At 54.8% G+C, this 18,400-nt stretch overlaps 1 protein-coding gene across 2 annotated transcripts; it reads right to left on the bottom strand.

Moving 5' to 3' along the window:
- Window positions 1–1,765: 1,765 nt before the first annotated feature.
- WRNIP1 (WRN helicase interacting protein 1) lies at window positions 1,766–15,384 on the bottom strand. 2 transcript variants are annotated; one of them, XM_065885101.1, is made up of 7 exons: window positions 14,552–15,384; window positions 12,521–12,712; window positions 11,838–12,079; window positions 5,825–6,054; window positions 4,190–4,345; window positions 3,026–3,105; window positions 1,766–2,470 (listed from the first exon to the last, which is right to left on the bottom strand). In XM_065885101.1, exons 1-7 carry the CDS (start codon window positions 15,287–15,289, stop codon window positions 2,195–2,197), a joined length of 1,914 nt encoding a protein of 637 aa, XP_065741173.1. In that variant the 5' UTR covers window positions 15,290–15,384; the 3' UTR covers window positions 1,766–2,194. The 2 variants fall into 2 exon arrangements, with proteins under 2 accessions (XP_065741173.1, XP_065741174.1); XM_065885102.1 differs by having other exon boundaries at window positions 11,838–12,004; window positions 14,552–15,289.
- Between the last annotated feature and the right edge of the window lie 3,016 nt (window positions 15,385–18,400).

Consider the following 18,400-nt stretch of genomic DNA (forward strand, 5'->3'; position numbering starts at 1 on the left):
CACACTCCCCCTCTCGTTCTCGCGGAGGTCTGCTTGGCCACCCGAACATCTGGACCACACCCGCTCCTGTCTTCGTCCATCCCGGGGCAGTACTTCTTCCTCAGCACTTATCCCGCTGCCATGCTGAAACGCTCTTCTCCGCGCCGTTTCACGAGCACAGGATCGTCGTCTGCTGCTGTTGTTTGTTCACTTATGTTCCCAACGAGAGCCCAGCGGGAGGCAGGCACTCAGTGTTCACTGAATGAAAAGAAAAGAAACTTGCCCAGGACTCAAAGACCTGAGCTTCCAGACTGAAAGGCTCCACCTACCGCCCAGGAAAATCATCGCAAACTTTCCGACCCCGGGAACAGAGAGAGACTCGCTCGGCCCGCAGAGGTCAAACTTCTCGACAGCAACGTGGGCAAGAGGGAGGCAACTGGCAAACGCTGCCCACCGAGAACTTGTTCCCAAACCACCAGGCGAGTCTGAAGGTAGAGTAAGAGCACTTCCAGACTCTCAAGGTCTAAAATCACCTTGCCTTCCAGGCATCCACTCTCCTTAAAGCGACTGCAGGATCTGTACCACTGGAGCAGAAGGGAGAGCACAGGGTCCCGAGGTCAGATGTGACACACGGATGGAGCAAAGGTGCCCAGGAGGGGTCACAGCGCGGGGGAGACCACCGACAGGCGAGTAGATGGCAGTGTCCTTGGCGCAATGGGTGTCAAACGGCTAGGAAGGAGTTGGAGAAGAATCAGTGAAACGGAGCAGGACCCCAGGGTCCTTCCCCCCACGTCCTCAGCCTGCCTTCTGTCTGTGGAAAAACTCTAGGCAAAGAATAAGTTTAATCAGAGAAGTGAGAAAACGCAGAAACAAAGGAAAGTGGTCCAACAGGACAAGACAATAGTTGAGTCGATAAGCGCAGTCAAGGCCCTGCAGTTCCTCCTCAGGGGCCACAGATGATACTCTGAGCCCCATCCTGTGAGCCATCTTGCAGACACTGAAACCCCACCAGGCGGAAGAAGTGAACTGGACGAGGACCGGACTGTAGCCGTGACACAAGCTGCCACAATTCCGAGAACTGGCCTCAAGGAAATGGGAACCAACCGACCTTGGAACTGAAGACTGACTGCACTTAATCAAGATGCCGCCGGTCAGGGCACCGCGTGGCCAATATCAAGACGCCTGCCAGAGCTGCCTGTGCTGTTTCTGCGTGTAGCCCCCTCCCTCCACCTATAGAAGCCCTTGCCCCCTGACTGTCAGGGGGGAGTCGGCCTTCGGACACGAGTTCACCCTCCCCCAACCCTGGCTGCCGGCATCGAAAATAAAGCAAACTTTCCTTTCCACCAACCTGGCCTCTTTATTGGCTTCTGCACAGTGAGCTGCTGGAGCCCCCTTTTGGTTACATCAGCAGTAGATACAAAGGAAACGAAGCTCTGTATGTGTGTGTGTGTGTTTGTGTGATTGTGTGTGTGTGTGTGTGTGTGCGTGCGGGGGCATATTTAGCTTTAGCAAACACAGAGGCAAAATCGGATATATCATTTAGAAACACGGGGCTTCAAGAGTCTGGAGAAGTGGGGAGGCCCGGGACGGGAGGCTGCTGATTCTTTCAGAAGCCATTTACAATCCTTCAAAATGGTTAAAAGTTAATTTTCGAAAGATACACGGACTTCCAAACTTTCCAACGTCACCTATGAAAATTTTTCTTTCACAGCGCTTACCTACCAAACTGTGATGGCGACAGGTGTTGGTACCTCGGACCCCAGGTGGAAAAACAGGCAAAAATTGAAGTACTTTGAAATAGTTTTATTGGCTCATAAGACCTTTGCATATAAAAAAAATACCCAAAACACTATGCAGTATTAAATCACAATTACATTTCTTTGCCAATTGAAACTACCCAGAATATACATTTTGTTAAAAGAAAAAAACCCTACAGAACTGAATTCTGAAATGACATTATGACTTAAATACTATGACAAAATAGATAATCCCTCCTAACGTTAATTAATCGCACAAAGCTGCCAGGCCGCTTCATGAGCATCATGTCGCACAGGGTGCAAACGAACACAATCTCGACGCCACACGTTCGGCTGAAGGAAGCTTCCCCCGCTCCAGGAACGCTTACACCTCTGGCACGAAAGGTCGGCCTGTCGTAACTCCCGCCAGGCCACCCACCGGCGATCCAGGGCCTCCCCTCCCGGGCCCAGCCTCCGAGTCAGCACCGCCGCTGCTTAAAGAAATCCACGCCCCTCAGTTCTTCGGGCAGGTAGTCCTGGTCTGTGGGCTCGCTGTACACGGGGGTGTACTTGTAGCCCTGGCCGTAGCCTAGATCCTTCATAAGCCTGGTGGGCGCGTTGCGCAGGTGCAGGGGGACGGGGGGCAGGGGCCCCTGGTGGCTCCGCAGGCAGGCCTTGACGTTGTTGTAGGCGCTGTACACCTCGATGGACTTCGGGGCTCGGGCCAAATAGACGACGCACTGGGCCAGGAGCACCTGGGCGAGAGGGCACCACTGTCACGGAGGCGCCGCCTCTGGTTAGTCCTGAGAAGACCCCCCGCCCCCATCCCCGCCCCCAGGCTTTTACTCCCCTGCTTTGCCCATAGTCTGGATCACCTAGGACAGAAAGAAGACATTCCTGCTTGAGGCGAGAGGCTGAACCAGACCACTGGTTTTCTTTTCTTTTCTTTTTTTTTTAAACTGAAAGAACATTTTATTACGTGAAATTTTTCTTGAAACTCGAATATATAAAGCTAAGCAGGAGCGGCCCGGTTTGTGGGTGAACTTGCGGAGATTTCCTGTTTGGCCCCTCTGACACTTCTGTCCCCAGGAAACCCCGGGCACCTCCTCGGCACTCAGGACTCCCCCAGTTTGAACACATGACCCTGCTGACACCCGAGGTCCCCTCTCTAGAGTCTTAAGATTCTAAGATGCGAGTGAGAAAGCCAAGCAGCTTCTTCAGTGTCCCAGGCATCCACGGTGAGGGACCACGAAGGGACACAGCGTGAGAGCAAGGGACCGATCTGCAAAGAACGGAGCGGGTCCCCTTACCTCGCACTCGGGCATGCCTAAGAAGTGACAGCCTTGGTAGGCGGCGACTGCTTGTGTCAATGCAGACGGGTCGGCCAGACCTGCCACACACACAGAGACAAAGGCACGTGTAAGTCGTAACGCACACCCCCATCCTGACCCATCACTGCCTGCAGACTTTGACCAAAAGAATCCACTCAGCAAAATCTGATCTCCCTGGCGTACTCGAGACATTTACTGAGCGGGTGCTGTGCAGCGTCAAGAATTGTCTCCTCATGGATAAAAACTCTACAGCTAGCAGGAAAAACAGGAGACTACGTACAACCCACATAAGGAGCAGAGGCCGTGAAGACAGTCACAAGGACGGACACATTAAAAGCAGAACATGTACTAAACCAAAGCAAGGCAGAGCTTTCTGGTCGTTTTCTTTAAATAGTGTCCAGAACCTTCCATCTCCTTCTCAGGAGCTGTCTGATGGAACCAGAACACCTGACGGCAAAGCAAATTTAAAGTGTTTCTTTTATTTCAACACAGGCACCTCAGAGAGACTGTGGGTTTGGTTCCAGACCACTGCAATAAAGTGAATACCGCAATAAAGCAAGTCGCATGAAATTTTTGGTTTCCCAGTGCGTATAAAGGTTACGTTTACACGCTACCGTCACCGACAGCATTATGTCTAAAAATACTTCATTGCTAAAAAAATGCTAACCATCATCTGAGGCTTCAGTGAGCCAGTCTTTCTGCAGTAGTGGCATCAAAGACGACTTGTCACACATCTCCATCACAAAAATATAACGGAGACCAAGAAGTGTGAAATACCGCGAGAATTACCGAAGTGTGACAGAGACGCCATGGGAGCAGCTGCTGTGGGAAAAAGGGTGCTGCCAGACCCACATGACGCAGGGTTGCCACAAACCTTCACTTCGTAAAAAACGCACTGTCTGCGACATGCAGCAAAGTGCAGATGAAACGAGGGGGCCTGTCCTCCTGCGTGGTCCACACCGCAGAGGAAGCAGAAAACGGTGACTCTGGGAGACAAACACCCCGAGCACACCCCCGCCCCCCGGGAAGAAGCCGCTGTGCTCACACTGACTCTCCCCCTCCCCACCTGCCCCACACGGAGCCAAGAGATTCCCAGGCCGAAAGGCAGCAGCACCGCTGGGCCCCGGGCCCCCCGTCACTCACCCACGTCCTCACTGGCAAATCTCACGAGCCGCCGGGCCACGTACAGCGGGTCCTCGCCCCCCTCCAGCATGCGCCCCAGCCAGTAGAGGGAGGCGCTCGGGTCCGAGCCCCGCATGGACTTGTGCAGTGCGGAAATGCAGTTGTAATGCTCCTCTCCTGGACACCAGAGAGCACCGCTCAGCCGTGGCGGGACGTGGGGTCCGCGCCCACACGCCATCCGAGCCAGGCGCTGCTCTCACTCGGCTGACTTCAAGGAAGCCTGAACTAGCGCAGGGCCCAGGAAGGCCTGAGGAGAGCGAGGTGGGACAGCCGTGCTCAAGCTGCCCGGTGACCGGTGTGGGACGCTGAGCCTGGATGTGGGCGCGAGGCCCGGCAGTGCGGGCCCAGCCCACCGCGGACACGGAGCACGCAGGACAGCTCTCCTCCGCCTGCCTCGCCGACTGTGAGCGAGGAGGCGGCCCCGAGCCTCCCCCGCTGCAGAGGTCCTCAGGTCTCACACTTCTACTAGGTCCACGATGAAGGTAACACGGTCGAGGCCACGGGCTCTGGAGTCAGGCGGCCTGGGTTTAAATGCCAAGCGCACCGGCCACGTGACCGTGGGCAAGTCTGACCCCGTCTGTGTCTTGGTCCCTCACCTGTAGAACGGGTGCAACACCAGCTAGCTCACGGGGCTGTATTCATAACGTCCGCCAGGCACAGAGCAAGCGCTGTAGGCACGTGTGTGAGATGGACGTTCTACGCTAGCTTCTATTTCTGCTTTTACCACACACCACTTTATAGCCTAGAATTCCACACTGTCTGTGTAGAACCTCAACCTCAACGCAGGGCAGAGGACCTGTTCTCATTTGGAAATCTCTTCACTCTGACACAGAAATATATTTGGAGCTAGCTACCAAATCCCACAGGTGGGTAACCATATGCTAGACGACATGAAAAGAAATAATTAAAATCCTGGGGGTGGCGGTCTTTGTCTCAGCAGAGTTACAAAAAAGGCCAAGAGTACCAGCGAGCAGGTTCCAGGGCGAGGCCTCTATCATCCATGTTTATGGAACAAAGCCTGTGAGAGGATGATTCTCTAGGATCTGAAGTGTATTTGTGTCTGCCGACCCACTGTGGGTGGGGATGTGACAGCGGGGCGGCACGAAGGGGAAGGCTTCTAGAATGTTCTCAAGGCCTGGCCCAGGCGGGCAGCACACAGCTGTGGAGAACGGGGGTCCCCGCTGTGCGTGGCTCCCCGTGATGGAACATGACCCCGAGAAACAGGAACCCCTGGCTGGGATGTGTCTGACAGCACACGTGCGTGTGTGCGCGTGTAGGTATGTGTAGCAGGGGTGAGGCTGGTGACCGTGGGGCGGGCTGGCGTGCAGGCAGCACCGACACGGGGGAAGGTCCTGTCCTCAGAATCTGTCAGACTTGGATTTGAGGATGAGTTTTAGCACTTGCTTTGTGAACTCAGGCTTTGCCATCTGTAAAGTGGGGTAACATTAATAGTCACCTACTGCCTAAGGTGGTTTTGAAAATTAAAAGACAAACTTCCACGTTAGCTACCGTTACATCAGATGGGCTCTGGGCGGGAGGCACCTCTATGACCAACACGGAGCTGCCCGGGGGCCGCACAGCTCGGCGGTCACTCACCTGCTCGGTCGTACAGGATGTGAGAGCGCTGGAGGCCTTCCTTCACGTCGCTCTCGGTGACCAGCACGCGACTGGGAGGGTAGCTCTGCCCGCTCTTCTTCCCGAACGCCTTCCTGGCGCTCAGCCTGGCCAGCACCGCCAGCTGCAGCCCGTTCAGTCCGGCCCGCGCATCCCCGTCGCTCAGGCGGGCCAGCGTGTCCACTGCCTTGTCCTCTATGAACACGGAGGGCCTGCAACACCAAGAGCGCGTCACACGTGGGGGACACGCTCACCCCACAGCACTCTGTGACCTTTTGTCCCTGCAAGGCCACTAACGAGGCACCCGAGGTTCAAGCCTCTGCCCTGGATCCCAAACCACTGTGTTAAAGCGGGTCCACGGTGTCACACGGGTTGGCATCAAGACTGAGAACTGCCTCGCCCTGGAGTCGCGAGGTGATTTCACTGGACGCTCTGCCCTCTGCTTCTGTGGGTTCCGCATCCACGGATTCAACCAGCCTTGGATGGAAAACGTCGGGGAAAGATTCCAGATAGTTCCAAAAGGCACAGCTTGAATCTGCCACATGCCAGCAACTACTTACAAAGCACTCACAACATATTTACGACCATCTACGTGTTGTGTTCGGTATTGCAAGTCCTCTAGCGATGACCTGAAGCATACGGATGTGCTCAGGTCCTATGCAAACGCTACGCCACCTTGCGGAAGGGACCTGAGCATCCGCCACCCTCGGGTTTTGGTATCTGTTGGGGCAGAGGCCCTGGAACCGTTCCCCCGCAGACACTGAGTGACAACTACATAGGCACACACATGTTCCTTATTTCACAAATGACCCACCAGGTCCCCGGCCCCTCTGGGCACAGCAGGACCCAGAAGCAGGGCTCTGGGATTTAGGCCTGGGGCATATGCTGCCACGGGGGTACCAAGCACACGCGGACCTTCGTCAAGGAGGTCTAACCACGACTCCTTTTCGACTCTAACTGAACTACTTTTCCTATTCCCAGTCTAGTCACACAAGCTATGTGACACACCTAGTTACCTGGGGGTCTCACTCTTCCCGGCTAGGTGTCAGCTGCGCGTGCGCAAAGCAGAAAATAACCGTCCAAAGTGACGGCTCACCCGTGTCATCGGCAACCTTCATCGGCTGCTTGGAAAACAGCTCCTAGGCAGCCGCTGGGCTGGGCCAAGGCGGGGAGTGGGAGGTGGCCACAAGAGGGGCCCAGCTTGTCTACGGAGGTCCATGCAGAGCTCCTGACCACACACCCATCCCCCCCTCGCTCTGCTGAACAGCCAGAACGACCCCAGTCTGCACCTCACTCCCTGACGATCCCAAGCCACCGCTCTCACTCATCTCCCTGCTCCCCCACCAAAGCCAAGCCTTCCAGGGAACGCCTCCCACCCCAGGGATTAGCTGCGTTGTGAGTGACTCTCCCAGGACCCCTCACAGCTGCCTGGGCCCCAGAGCTGTGCGAACCGCCTGCAGGGCCCCCTCTTCCCTTCCTCATCTGACACTCACCACACACACCAAGGCCACCTCACTGGCTCTTTGTAAAGCTGACGGCCTGTTCCTGAAGCAGATTTTTTTTTTTTTTCTTTGCAGTACACAGGCTTCTCACTGCTGTGGCCTCTCCTGTTGCAGAGCATAGGCTCCGGACGCGCAGGCTCGGTGGCCATGGCTCACGGGCCCAGCCGCTCTGTGGCACGTGGGATCTTCCCGGACCGGGGCACGAACCTGTGTCCCCTGCATCGGCAGGCGGACTCTCAACCACTGCGCCACCAGGGAAGCCCTGAAGCAGATTTTTGATGATTTGGAAAAAACTAGACAACCCACACTAAAGAGAATGTGTTGCACGGGCCCCCATCAGAGGGGGTGTGGCAGCCCAGGTATGCCTAAGAGGGAGGGCAGTCGGGGCTTGGTGACGGCACATCATCTGTGTGTGTGTGTGTGTGTGTACGTGCGTGCATGTGTGCGTGTATATATGTGTGTACTTGTATACATGTATGTGTACGTGTGTGTATATGCGCCTGTGTGTGTTTGGGGGGGGGCAGGGAGACCCAAACGGCCTGAACATCTCATTTCAGAACTAATAAAAGCAACGCATTCCATCTCCTTGGAAGGCTTCCTAGCAACAAAGAGCCCGCAGGGCCATCTGCAGGAGGAAAGGGATCAAGCCGGAGCCCTGAGCGAGCGTCACCTGGAGCCGGGCCATTTGGTGGTGACACGCCGTCTCTCCACCCCCGCCACCGCCGGGCCGCGAGGACGGAAATCATGTTTCATTCTTTATGAACGTGCACTCCACATCTGCACAACGAACGGACCAACTTCACTCTTCCCACAATCTCAGAGTGAAACATGGATTTTTAAACATGGTGACACATGGGAAGTACAAAGAAAACAAAACCACAAAAAACCCTTATCCGTACCACCTAGCGAATGACAGCTACCAGGTCATTTGCTGGATCTGCTCTATGGGCCGTCCACCCACGTCTCTGTCAACCTTGCTGGACCTGGGTGGTGTGACCTGCAGCTCCGGACACACGGGGTGGCAGAGAGAACCTTCTGAACACCTAGTGAATTTCTATTCTATAAATATACAGTCTCATTTTCAAAACAAAATTGGGGCTATACCATATAGTGTTTGCAATCTTACTAACAGAAATTATTATTTTGAAATACAACCTCAGAACTCTGAATATTACTTGTTTACCAAATGGGATTATAAAAAATGTAAACACCAGCAACAAAGGGGTAAAGTCACCTGTTGCTCTGCCACCTTCAGGTCAGGGCTCTGGTGCACGTACCTCCCGCCTGTGTGACTGTCCACCGGATGCACCGAGAGGCATGAAGTGCTTTGGGGCAGAGAACAGACAGATGGGTGGCCTCACACCCCGGCCCTCCTGCTGCTCCCGTGTTTCCACGCCTCCTCACGGGCCTCGCTAATTATGAGAGAAGCCGACTAGCAGACTGTGAGCTAGCCTTTAAAAATGGGCATGAGTTTTACATGGGTGGAAAAGGAAATCCTTCCTTCGCTGTTTAGACTCTTAACCAAAGTCCACACTGTTCCACTGTCACCCTGTCCATCAGGTCTGGAGTCAGGGGACGGGAGGGCACCCCCCCCCCGGCCACCAGTGCGCCACAGCCCCTCTTCCATGTGAGCCACACCCCCATTTCAGCCCCGCCCAAAATGAGTCTTTGTAAACACAAACAAATCTGTCAGCACCTGGGCTCCACTAACCAAGGTGCCACTTGGGACAGTCACGCGCCAAGTCTCTGATGGGAACCGGCTGCCAAGAATGCTGCACAGGACGGCCAGAGGTCCCTGCCACCGCCAGTCCATCCCAACCCCCACTGACTCCAGCCAGCTTCTGAAGAGGAAAAAATGCGCCAGAACACCTTGAGATCTCAGGAGAGGGAACAGAGGAGGGTCACGCGAGAACAGAGGCAGGGACGCGTGCACCGCCCCTGGCAAAACCCCTCAACAAACAGCCACTACTGCAGAGATCACGGGGACCGTGCTCCGGCTCGACAGTTTAAGGCTATTGTAAAACGGAAGCGTACACTTCTACGATGTTTTTCATTTGGAAGTAACTTTCCAAAGTCATAAAAGAACTAAAGGAGGCGCAATCTACCTTGGGTAGATTGCCTGAAATTGTACAGCATCCCACAGAGAAATAAGCAGGAGACCATAAACTATATCGTTATAATGTGATTCAAAACACGGTTCCGTAAGGGAAAAAAGGGTTTAAGTGCACTGGGAAAGATCACATTCCAAAGTAATGAGACCCAGAGAGGAAGGAAGTGACAGCCTCGTCCTCTGCCGGAGAGCAGCACGTGCTCTGAGCCGGAACCTGGGCGCGAGCGGCAAGGCCAGCTCCCTCCTTCCCCCTTTCCTTCCAAGGCCTGCATCTTTGTGCACCTTGTTTTCCTGCGGTCTGGAGGATTCTACAGCTGGATGTCTAAGCTGCAGGAGGAGTGAAGTAAGTGAAAAGACGCCTGTTATTTCATGCAGAAGCACATACGTGGCTCAGTTACCCGCTCCCTGAATGACAAAACAACGCTCTGTGACTCTCTCTAAGGAAAAGGAACACTCCACGGTCAGGGTGACAAGAGCGACGTGTGTCACGTTACAGAGAACTTTCCTAAAATCCAGGTGTGTGGATCTCAGCACAGATTTACTGACTCCACAGCCTCCAGGGCCTGACCCCGGGCACATGCCTTTTCAAACTGTATCCCTGGTAAGCGTGACGTGCAGATCTCATCTGGTCAAAAGACACAACTGCTAAATTACACACGGAAGCCTTCGGTTCCTAATCCTTTACAAATTAATACAGTCTGCCTGGACACGAAGAAGCACAGAGAAAGGTTAGAATGTTAATACTCACCAGTAGCACTTTCACTCAGTACCAAGGAGGTACTAAGTAAACTCCTTGAACTTCAGGTTCCTTCTTCCAACTGGGTTAGAAGCACGCTTTCAAAATCCAGCTCCATCATTCAAGCTGTGTAATCTGGGGCACATGACTCGGCCTTTTTGCGTCTCAGCCTCCTGAGCCAATGACCTATGACGTCTCCCAACTTAACTTCTTGTCAGAACTGCTAACGAGTAGACCCACGAGTTAAGCCTGATCGTCTGCACCCTGCCTACTGCTCTGGGCCTCGTTTCACTTAAACTACGGCACGGCCGTGATGGGGGAGAGGATAACCTGACAGTCATCCCGTGAAGTACTGATGTGAATAAAATAAATAAATGACCCTAGATAAACACAAACGTGGCACAGAAAGTTGTAGACATATAACGACAGCCAGTACATGCACCAAAAACACGCAAAAGTCAGGATTTTTTTCCCCTCTCAATTTCCCTTTATCACTGGGCTCCGTGAGTCTGCAGTGGACGTGCTGCTTGGAGGAAAGCTGGACTGGACGCACAGAGCGGGCAGCAGCCCTGCAGACCCCGGCGCACGCCCCGCACGCAGAGGCCCTTCCTGGAGCTCCCACTGTGGGTGGCGGTCCCGCCTCGGCTCTACCCTAAAGCCAAGCAACCTGGGTGCTGATGGGGTCCTCGGCCGCGTCCAGGGCTCTCACGAGGCACCACATAGCTCCTCCAGCATCCAAGACAGGAGCGAGCGGCGGAGGCCAGACACACGGGGGAGGGGCAGCTGAAACCCAAGCCCTGAGCCTAAAATTCGGTCTTGTGCTTTAATCGTCACAGAAGAGCAGCTCCAGAGCGGTGGGGGTGAGGGTGGAGGCACCAGCCTCCAGCAGATGGGCCTCGCCCCCCAGCGTTATGGCTGCTGACGTGGGACCCTGGGGCAGCTGAGGAATACGCCCTAATACAAAGACGGTAAAACCTCTGCCCCAAGTAACCCAGTAAATCATCCACAATACACACCCCGTGCGTCACACAGCTCTCACAATACAGAAAGAGATCACCAAGAGAAAAGGGACAGCCTTTCATGCACGATTTTCAGCTAAAATTTCTTTACTTTCCCGGAACTGAGTTTGACTTCGAGAGTGCTCAAACATCATCCTAGAAAGACTTAAGGAGTTCTATGGTAATGTTTATACTAACTCTTAGTGTCTTAAAAAGAAAAAAAACTGCAAGAACAGGAAATTATGATCTGAGCATAAACTTCAAAAGATTCGTAAGGTAAGTCTACCCTGTGAAGAAAATAATAAGGCTTCTCATGGTCGGTCTTCCAAGCCTTAAAGAAGAAGTGTGCTAGGAAAAGACCCAAATCTGTCAGCGCAAAAGCAAACAGCCAAGAACTACAGCAAGCGGCTAAGCAGTTAAAGCTGGAAGAACCAGACGAGCCCGCGACGGGCTCTAACGCACGCGTGAAAAGCCAGGAGCCCTTTGCAGAGACAGAGCCACACCTGTCTGCCTGTCTGTGACCCAGCACTTCCCTCCTCCATTCCCGTCTCTCCTAGGAGGACATTTCTCCACCCTGCCCCTCCAGCCCCAGCCGGGGATTCTCCGGGAGGTGCCACCCCGGGGCCCTGCCGGAGCCGGAGTCACTTACTCAGAGCCACTGTTGCTGCCGTGGCCCAGAGGGTCGGCAGGGCGGCTGGAGTCCAGGACGTGGATCCCCAGGGAGTTGATGGCCCGCATCAAGACAGTCACCACAGCCTCCACCGGAAGCTTCTCGAGAACGATAACCCGGCAGCGGCTCAGAAGAGCAGCGTTGACCTGGAAGGAGGGGTTCTCCGTGGTCGCCCCAATCAGTGTGATGGTTCCACACTCCACGTGAGGAAGGAACGTGTCCTGATCGTGGAGGAAAACAAAAGAAACTGACCCCAGTCGACACCCTGCAGGATCCTGGGTAAGTCCGCTGTTCCTTCCTTTTCCTAATTCTGAGCTCAGGATTAGGTTAGGAACTTAGACTGTTCACCGTGAGTCCTGACGTTTAAACACTTATGAAAATTGGAAGCTTGACCCAAAGTGGTGTTTCTGATACGTATAGCTCTGAGGTATACCAACAATTTCATTTATCAGACAGAGGAAGCATTTTCTGGTCACTAAAACAAAAATGCTAAGAAAAAGTGAGGGGACACAGGCAAAGGAGAAGGGCTGAGGGTCTAGGCTTCTGCGGACGGAGAGTTATCATCACCCCCAGCCCCGAGCATTTATGCAGTGACCTCACGGGCTTTACACTCAAGTCAGCATTCACAAGGACCAAAAGAAAGTAAAAAGGAGTGAACATACCTGCTGGGACTTATTGAACCGATGAATCTCATCAATAAAAAGGATGGTTTTTCTCTTGAAAAAGCGCTTCTCGTTCTGAGCTTGTTTGATGACGTCGCGCACGTCGGTTGTCTTGGCGCTGGTCGCCGACAACGTCACGAACCTCACGCTGTGTTTCTTGCTGTTGTTAGCTATGATGTGGGCCAGCGTGGTCTGCGACAGAGGGCAGAGCGTGGAAGCTGGTGAGATGGAAGGACACGCACCCAGGCTGCCAGAGCAGCTGCGGCAGCGTTCACCCGCGGCCTGAACGCTGAGGCGCGCTCGGCAGCAGATACGATCGGAAACAGCGCAGCGCGCTTCCAAGTGGAAAAGAATGTTACAAAGAAAACAGGAAAGCAGCTGAAAGTTCGCTGATCCTCATCTCCTCTCCTTGGTGTCTAACCCCATCTGATGCCTTCCTGGGGACGCTAAGATCTCTGGAACCCCCGGAAAGAGCGACCACCTTGAGGCGGCAGAGCCTGGCGACAGCCGTGACCTCTCCAGCCAAGGACACAGCACCACGGACGGCTGAGGCGCAGACCCACGGGGCTGGCGGGGCCACATCCGAAAGCTCCGCAGGTCAGCTCAGAAAAGGAGAGCCAGCCCTTGAACTGAGAGCCCAGTGATGACCCTCGGCGCTCAGGGCGACCCCCGCCCCGTGGGACCGTCCACTGAGGACAGAGACGGAACAGCAGCACCGCGACCCTGTCAGCGCTTCCCGGGAAGCGACGCCTGGCGCCTGGCATTTAGTGGGTACTCGATAAACACACACCCGCTGTTATTAACTTTATTATTACTGTCAGCAGTGAAGTATAGCAGTTAAGGATGGAGGTAAAGAAAAATGGAAGACCGTGTCACGAGGGGCAAATGTGCTCCTGAACGAGTGGGAAGAGGGCGTTCCGTTTTCTGAAAGTCGCACAGCACCGTCATGCACTGCGGCCGCTCCTCTGCAAGCCCAGCCACAGGCCACATCTGCCTCGCCTGTGACCGGCGACCAACCACTACTCCGAACAGCTCGGCCCACTGGCTCTCTTGCCAGGCATGTGCTGTGAGCGCCCCTCCGCAGGGGCGTTTGTCTTGCCATCTGCCTCTACGCCCTCTACCTGATTAGCTGTTCTGACCGTCTTAAGAGCTCTAGGGAATCACTAAGAATGCTACCGCGTGGTGCCATGCTTCCTGGGTCAACTCTGATTGTGTCTGGCTTCAGAAAAGCTCCAGTGCAAACAAGAAGGCACACCACGAGTAGGACGCACTCTAGGAACTGGAATAAACGGAGATGCGATTAAGCTGTGGGAGACGAAGCTGGAAAGAACAACTGGAGAAAATCCGTAAAAGCCCTTGTGCGCTGAGGGCTCTGGGCCCGCTCACAGCTCTGAGCCCCTTCGTGCCTCGTCCTGGGCTTTGCTTTTCGCTCCCTCGTGCTCCTCTCCTCCCTTTCCCTGAAGACAGGAAAATATATATTTCAGCACCTCCTCGCTTTCTCTTTTTTCCGTCCTAGCTCCTGTCTCCTTAGGGCTCCTTCCCAGTCTCCCCAGCGCTTTTCCAGTGACGTGTTCTCTAGACCCCAACATCCTAAGTGCCCTCCTCTGGGCTTGTGCCCGCCCCTAAGAAAACACTGGCCACCAAGATGGACCGATGTTGCTTCTTTAAAGGATAAGCCATCCTAAGGACCGTTATGGAAACGGTGGATGAAGGCGGCTCGCAGGGGGAAGGAGTTCTGTCAGTCTTGTTAAGCGAGCACACTCTCAAGTTTTAACGAAGACCCGTCTGCTGAAAAAACCAACGGCTACAAAGAGCCGGAAGCAGCACAACAGAAATTCTACAATTCCCGGCTGCTGGCTGCACACCTGACTCCACCCGCCCCCGGAACAGGATGGACCACGGCTCTGGGCGGCCCGCCACGGGAGTCCCCCGATTCCCGCGCACCCCCGCATTCAGACACCTTCACTCTGTTAACGCCCGGAGAACGCGCCTGCGGCCCGGGGGCGCTGCGGGGCGGGCGGACGCGCTCACCTTGCCGCAGCCCGGCGGCCCCCACAGGATGAGCGAGGGCACCTCGTTGGCCTCGAGCAGCGAGCGCAGCAGCGTCTCGGGCCCCACGGCGCGGCCCTGCCCCACGAAGTCCTGCAGCGCGTCGGGCCGCATCGTGTCGGCCAGCGGCTTCCCCTGCAGCAGCTGCCGCACCTCCTCGGCCGCGGGGACCCGGGCGTGCGGGCGGCCCCCCGGGGCCTCGAAGGTGGCGGCGGAGTCCGCGTCCCAGCGGCCCGCGTCGTCCTCGCCATCCGCCTCGCCCGCCGCCTCCTCCTCCTCCGGCGCCTCCGCCTCGTCCCAGCTCCGCGGGGACGCGCTGCCCGCCGCCGCCGCCGGCCGCTGCCCCGCGCCCTTCCCGCCGGGGCTGCCGGGCCGCGCCACCGGGAAGTCGGGGATGAGCCGCGCGCCGCTGGGCGTGGGCGGCGCGTCGTAGCTCTCTCGGCTCTCGGTCTCGCCGCCGTCGTCCGGCTCCTCGGCCTCGCCCTCGCTGCTCTCGGCCGCCGTCGGCGTGGCCGGCTGCTTGAGCGCGGAGCTCTCGGACGGCCGGCGCCGCTTGGCGCGGGGCGGCGCGGGCTCCGCGTGGCCCGCCGGGTGCAGCAGCAGGCAGCGATCCAGGTGCGAGTTGATATGCGCGGCGGGCATGGTCTGCTGGCACACGGGGCACTGCACCCGGTGCAGCTGGGCCAGGAACGGGTCGTCCTCGGGCCCGCTCACCTCCATGGCGGCCGCCGCGCTAGGCCCCGCGCCGCGCGACCCTCGCTCGGGGAGGCGGCAGGACGCGAGCGGGCCGGCGGAGGGCGCCGCTCATGCCTCACGTCCGGGCTGCCCGCGTCGGCCCGCCCTCGGCCGGCAGCCCCGGCGCCTCGCGCGGTGCGCCGGGAAGCGGAGTCCGCGGCCCCTCGCCCGGCAGCCGCTGGCCACGGCCCGCGCGGCCTGACGGGAAACGTAGTCCGCGGCCGCTCGCAACGGTTCGCGCGGCCTGTCGGGAAATGTAGTCCACGGAGGTTCGCCTGGCCGCCGGGGGCAACGGCTCGCGCGGACTGTCGGGAAGTGTAGTCCGTGGACGTTCTCCCGGCTGCAATGCGTTCCCTTCCGGCCGGCCTCGCGAGAGGCCAGCGGGTTGCGCGTGCGCAGGCCTATCCTTCGTGGACGGGGCGCCGGCGGAGCCGTGGAAACGCGCTGCGGCTGCGCGAGGGGAGTGGCTTTCCGCAAGTGGCAGAGGGCAGGGGGCGAAGGGCAGGGGGCGGAGAAATGGGAGAGACGCTGGACGCGCCGGGGGGAGCAGGGTGGGGACGGAGCAAAGGGAACCCGAAGGTCCTCCGGGTAGGAGTGCTCGTTTGGGTGGCGGCGGCCGCCGCCAGAGACAAGGAAAGGGAACCGTCCGCCCCAGATTGTTGGCCTTTTACCCGAAACGCTCGCTCGCACACGTGGTGTCTCACGGCCGTTTTGTAGTTAAATGTTAGAAGTGGCCGGGCGTTTCGAGGCGGCGTCAGGCTCCGCCGCGCGTGTCGCCCCCGGGCCGAGCGACGTCGGGTTGAGTCCCGCGAGGGGTCTGGCCTGGGGCGACGGGATGACCGTCTCTGACACGCGTTCCTGCTTTTCTCTAAACTTCTCCTTCAGAAATGTGACACAAACCTGCATTTTTGGTATTTAGAAGAAGAAAATAGAAGGGGAATGAAAACAGAAGTGAGACAATTTTAGAAAAGAAGGGACTTTCCTAAAAGTTGACAAAACTGGGATGTTTATTTATTCTGCACAAGACCATCTCCTTGGAACTTACCCAAACGCAGACCCCTAAGGGTTAAGTGAGCCTCTTCATACGAGATGATTTTACAAAAAGGAATGCCTCACAAAGAACTAGAATTAGGTAAAGGATAGTATAAAAGCAAAGGGCAAAGGAAGTGTTTTTTCTTCAGTTGATACTGGTTGTGAAGCATGTGTCCCAACCTGCTGGCAAGTGTTGAGAGGACTGAAATCTGACTTTCTGATAGTTTTTCCAACTACGTATGTTAGGCTCAAAAGTAGCATTAGTAGGGGCTTCCCTGGTGGCGCAGTGGTTGAGAGTGCGCCTGCCGATGCCGATGCAAGGCGCGCGGGTTCGTGCCCCGGTCCGGGAGGATCGCACATGCCGCGGAGCGGCTGGGCCCGTGAGCCATGGTGAGCCATGGCCGCTGAGCCTGCGCGTCCGGGTGCTCCGCAACGGGGGAGGCCACAACAGTGAGAGGCCAGCGTACCGCAAAAAAAAAAAAAGCATTAGTAGAAAAAGTAAGTAAGAATGAGTTGTGGAGTCTTTTATTGTTTGGCCATCATACAATTTGAAATGTAGGATCATGAGCTTTTATATAGCCTTTTACTCATCGCCCAGAGCATCCAGCCCCCGAACTTCACAAAAGCAAGTACTTTGAGAAGAGGTTTGCGGGCGGGGAAAGAAATCTTCTCTCCTTGTCTTAGGGTTATTAGGTCGGGCCCTGTGAATGTAACCGACAAAAGACAGATTAAAAAGAAAAACAGACTCTTAACATTTGCAGCGCCCCTACACACGGAGTAACTGGTGATGGGCGGGCTTACGTAGCAATTTATCAAAAGAACAAAACATTTGTAGAGAAGCCACAAGACAAAGGAAAAGGACCTTGAGTTTCTAGGGCGGCCAGTTGGGGGAAGGCAAATATGTGGGAAACTGATGGGAGACAAGAACGAGTTAGTAACGTTGGGTATGCAGATTCCTCCAGGGCCACCTCTGGGCTGATGAGGGTCTAGAATTTTCTCCTGTGATTAACTTCTGCCCTTTCTGGTAGATGGGAGGGGGGGACACACCTTTGCAAATGTATGTCCTGCTCTTAGGAAGTAGGGAGAGAGCAGAGAGCTTTTCTTGTATCAGCTTAATTGCCTTTAGCTCAATATAATCCTTATGCCAAACTGGCACGGTTTGGTGCAGCGCTCTCTACTGCCCATCAGGTTCTAGCGCTGTCCTCAAAATGAGTTGTGGAGGAAAGTGTTACTAAGTATGGAAATATAATACACTACGTTAATTCTAAATACGTATAGAAATAGATGGACATGTGGTCTCCTCTAACACAAGCAAAATATTTTAAAATAATGACAACAAACTGGGCAACAACTCTGAAGCCTCCTGAGTCTTTTAATAAATGTAAAGCTTAAAACTTATTTTTTTTTTAAGAAATGATATATGCTTATTATGGAAAATCTGCTCAGAGATTCTCATTGTTAATATTTCAGCACCCTATTCCAGTCTTTTAAAATGTATTTCAAAAAGAAAAATATATCTCAAGACTACACTGTGTATTTACATATAAATGTAAGCCTAATATATATTTTCAAAAGTTTTTACTGTAATGGGAAAATATTCATTGCATAATATGGAGTAAAAGTTAGAAGATACGAAGCTATATAGTATAATCACATTTTATTTTTATACAAGTGTTCTGCTCGTATATGTAATATATAAAATAAAAAATAAGAAAAAGGAAACATATGAAGAAAAGACAAAACTCTCCATATACGTATATGTACTTTACTCCCATGGTGTCATACGTGAATAAAATCGCACCATTTGGATAGACTGTGAGGTGAAAGTGCAGTGGACTTGCCCTAGAATCTGGGCTTGAGTTGGACATGGTGTGACCTTGGGCGAGCTCCTTCCCCTCCCAGACTCAGCTTCCAAATCTAAGAGGGGAACAGTAATGCCTCCCTCTCAATCTGTTGTGAGAATTAAGTGATCTTATGAATGTAAAGGTGTTTAGTACCGTGCCAGAGTAAGCCCTCTATTACACTGTTTTCCTGAACCCCAGCTCATCCTGCCTGAAGTTCAAA

This window comes from Phocoena phocoena, chromosome 10 (genome assembly GCF_963924675.1).
Source record: "Phocoena phocoena chromosome 10, mPhoPho1.1, whole genome shotgun sequence".
NCBI classification, from domain to species: domain Eukaryota; kingdom Metazoa; phylum Chordata; class Mammalia; order Artiodactyla; family Phocoenidae; genus Phocoena; species Phocoena phocoena.

What these genes read in the sequence shown, in the direction of transcription:
- WRNIP1 (XM_065885101.1), bottom strand. Translation starts at nt 15,289, where the DNA reads ATGGAGGTGAGCGGGCCCGAGGACGACCCGTTCCTGGCCCAGCTGCAC. An exon ending in GGTTCAATAAGTCCCAGCAG is followed by an intron (nt 12,080 to 12,520) that starts GTATGTTCACTC and finishes CTCCACGATCAG; the next exon opens with GACACGTTCCTTCCTCACGT. An exon ending in GGCAGCAACAGTGGCTCTGA is followed by an intron (nt 6,055 to 11,837) that starts GTAAGTGACTCC and finishes TTGGTGTTGCAG; the next exon opens with GCCCTCCGTGTTCATAGAGG.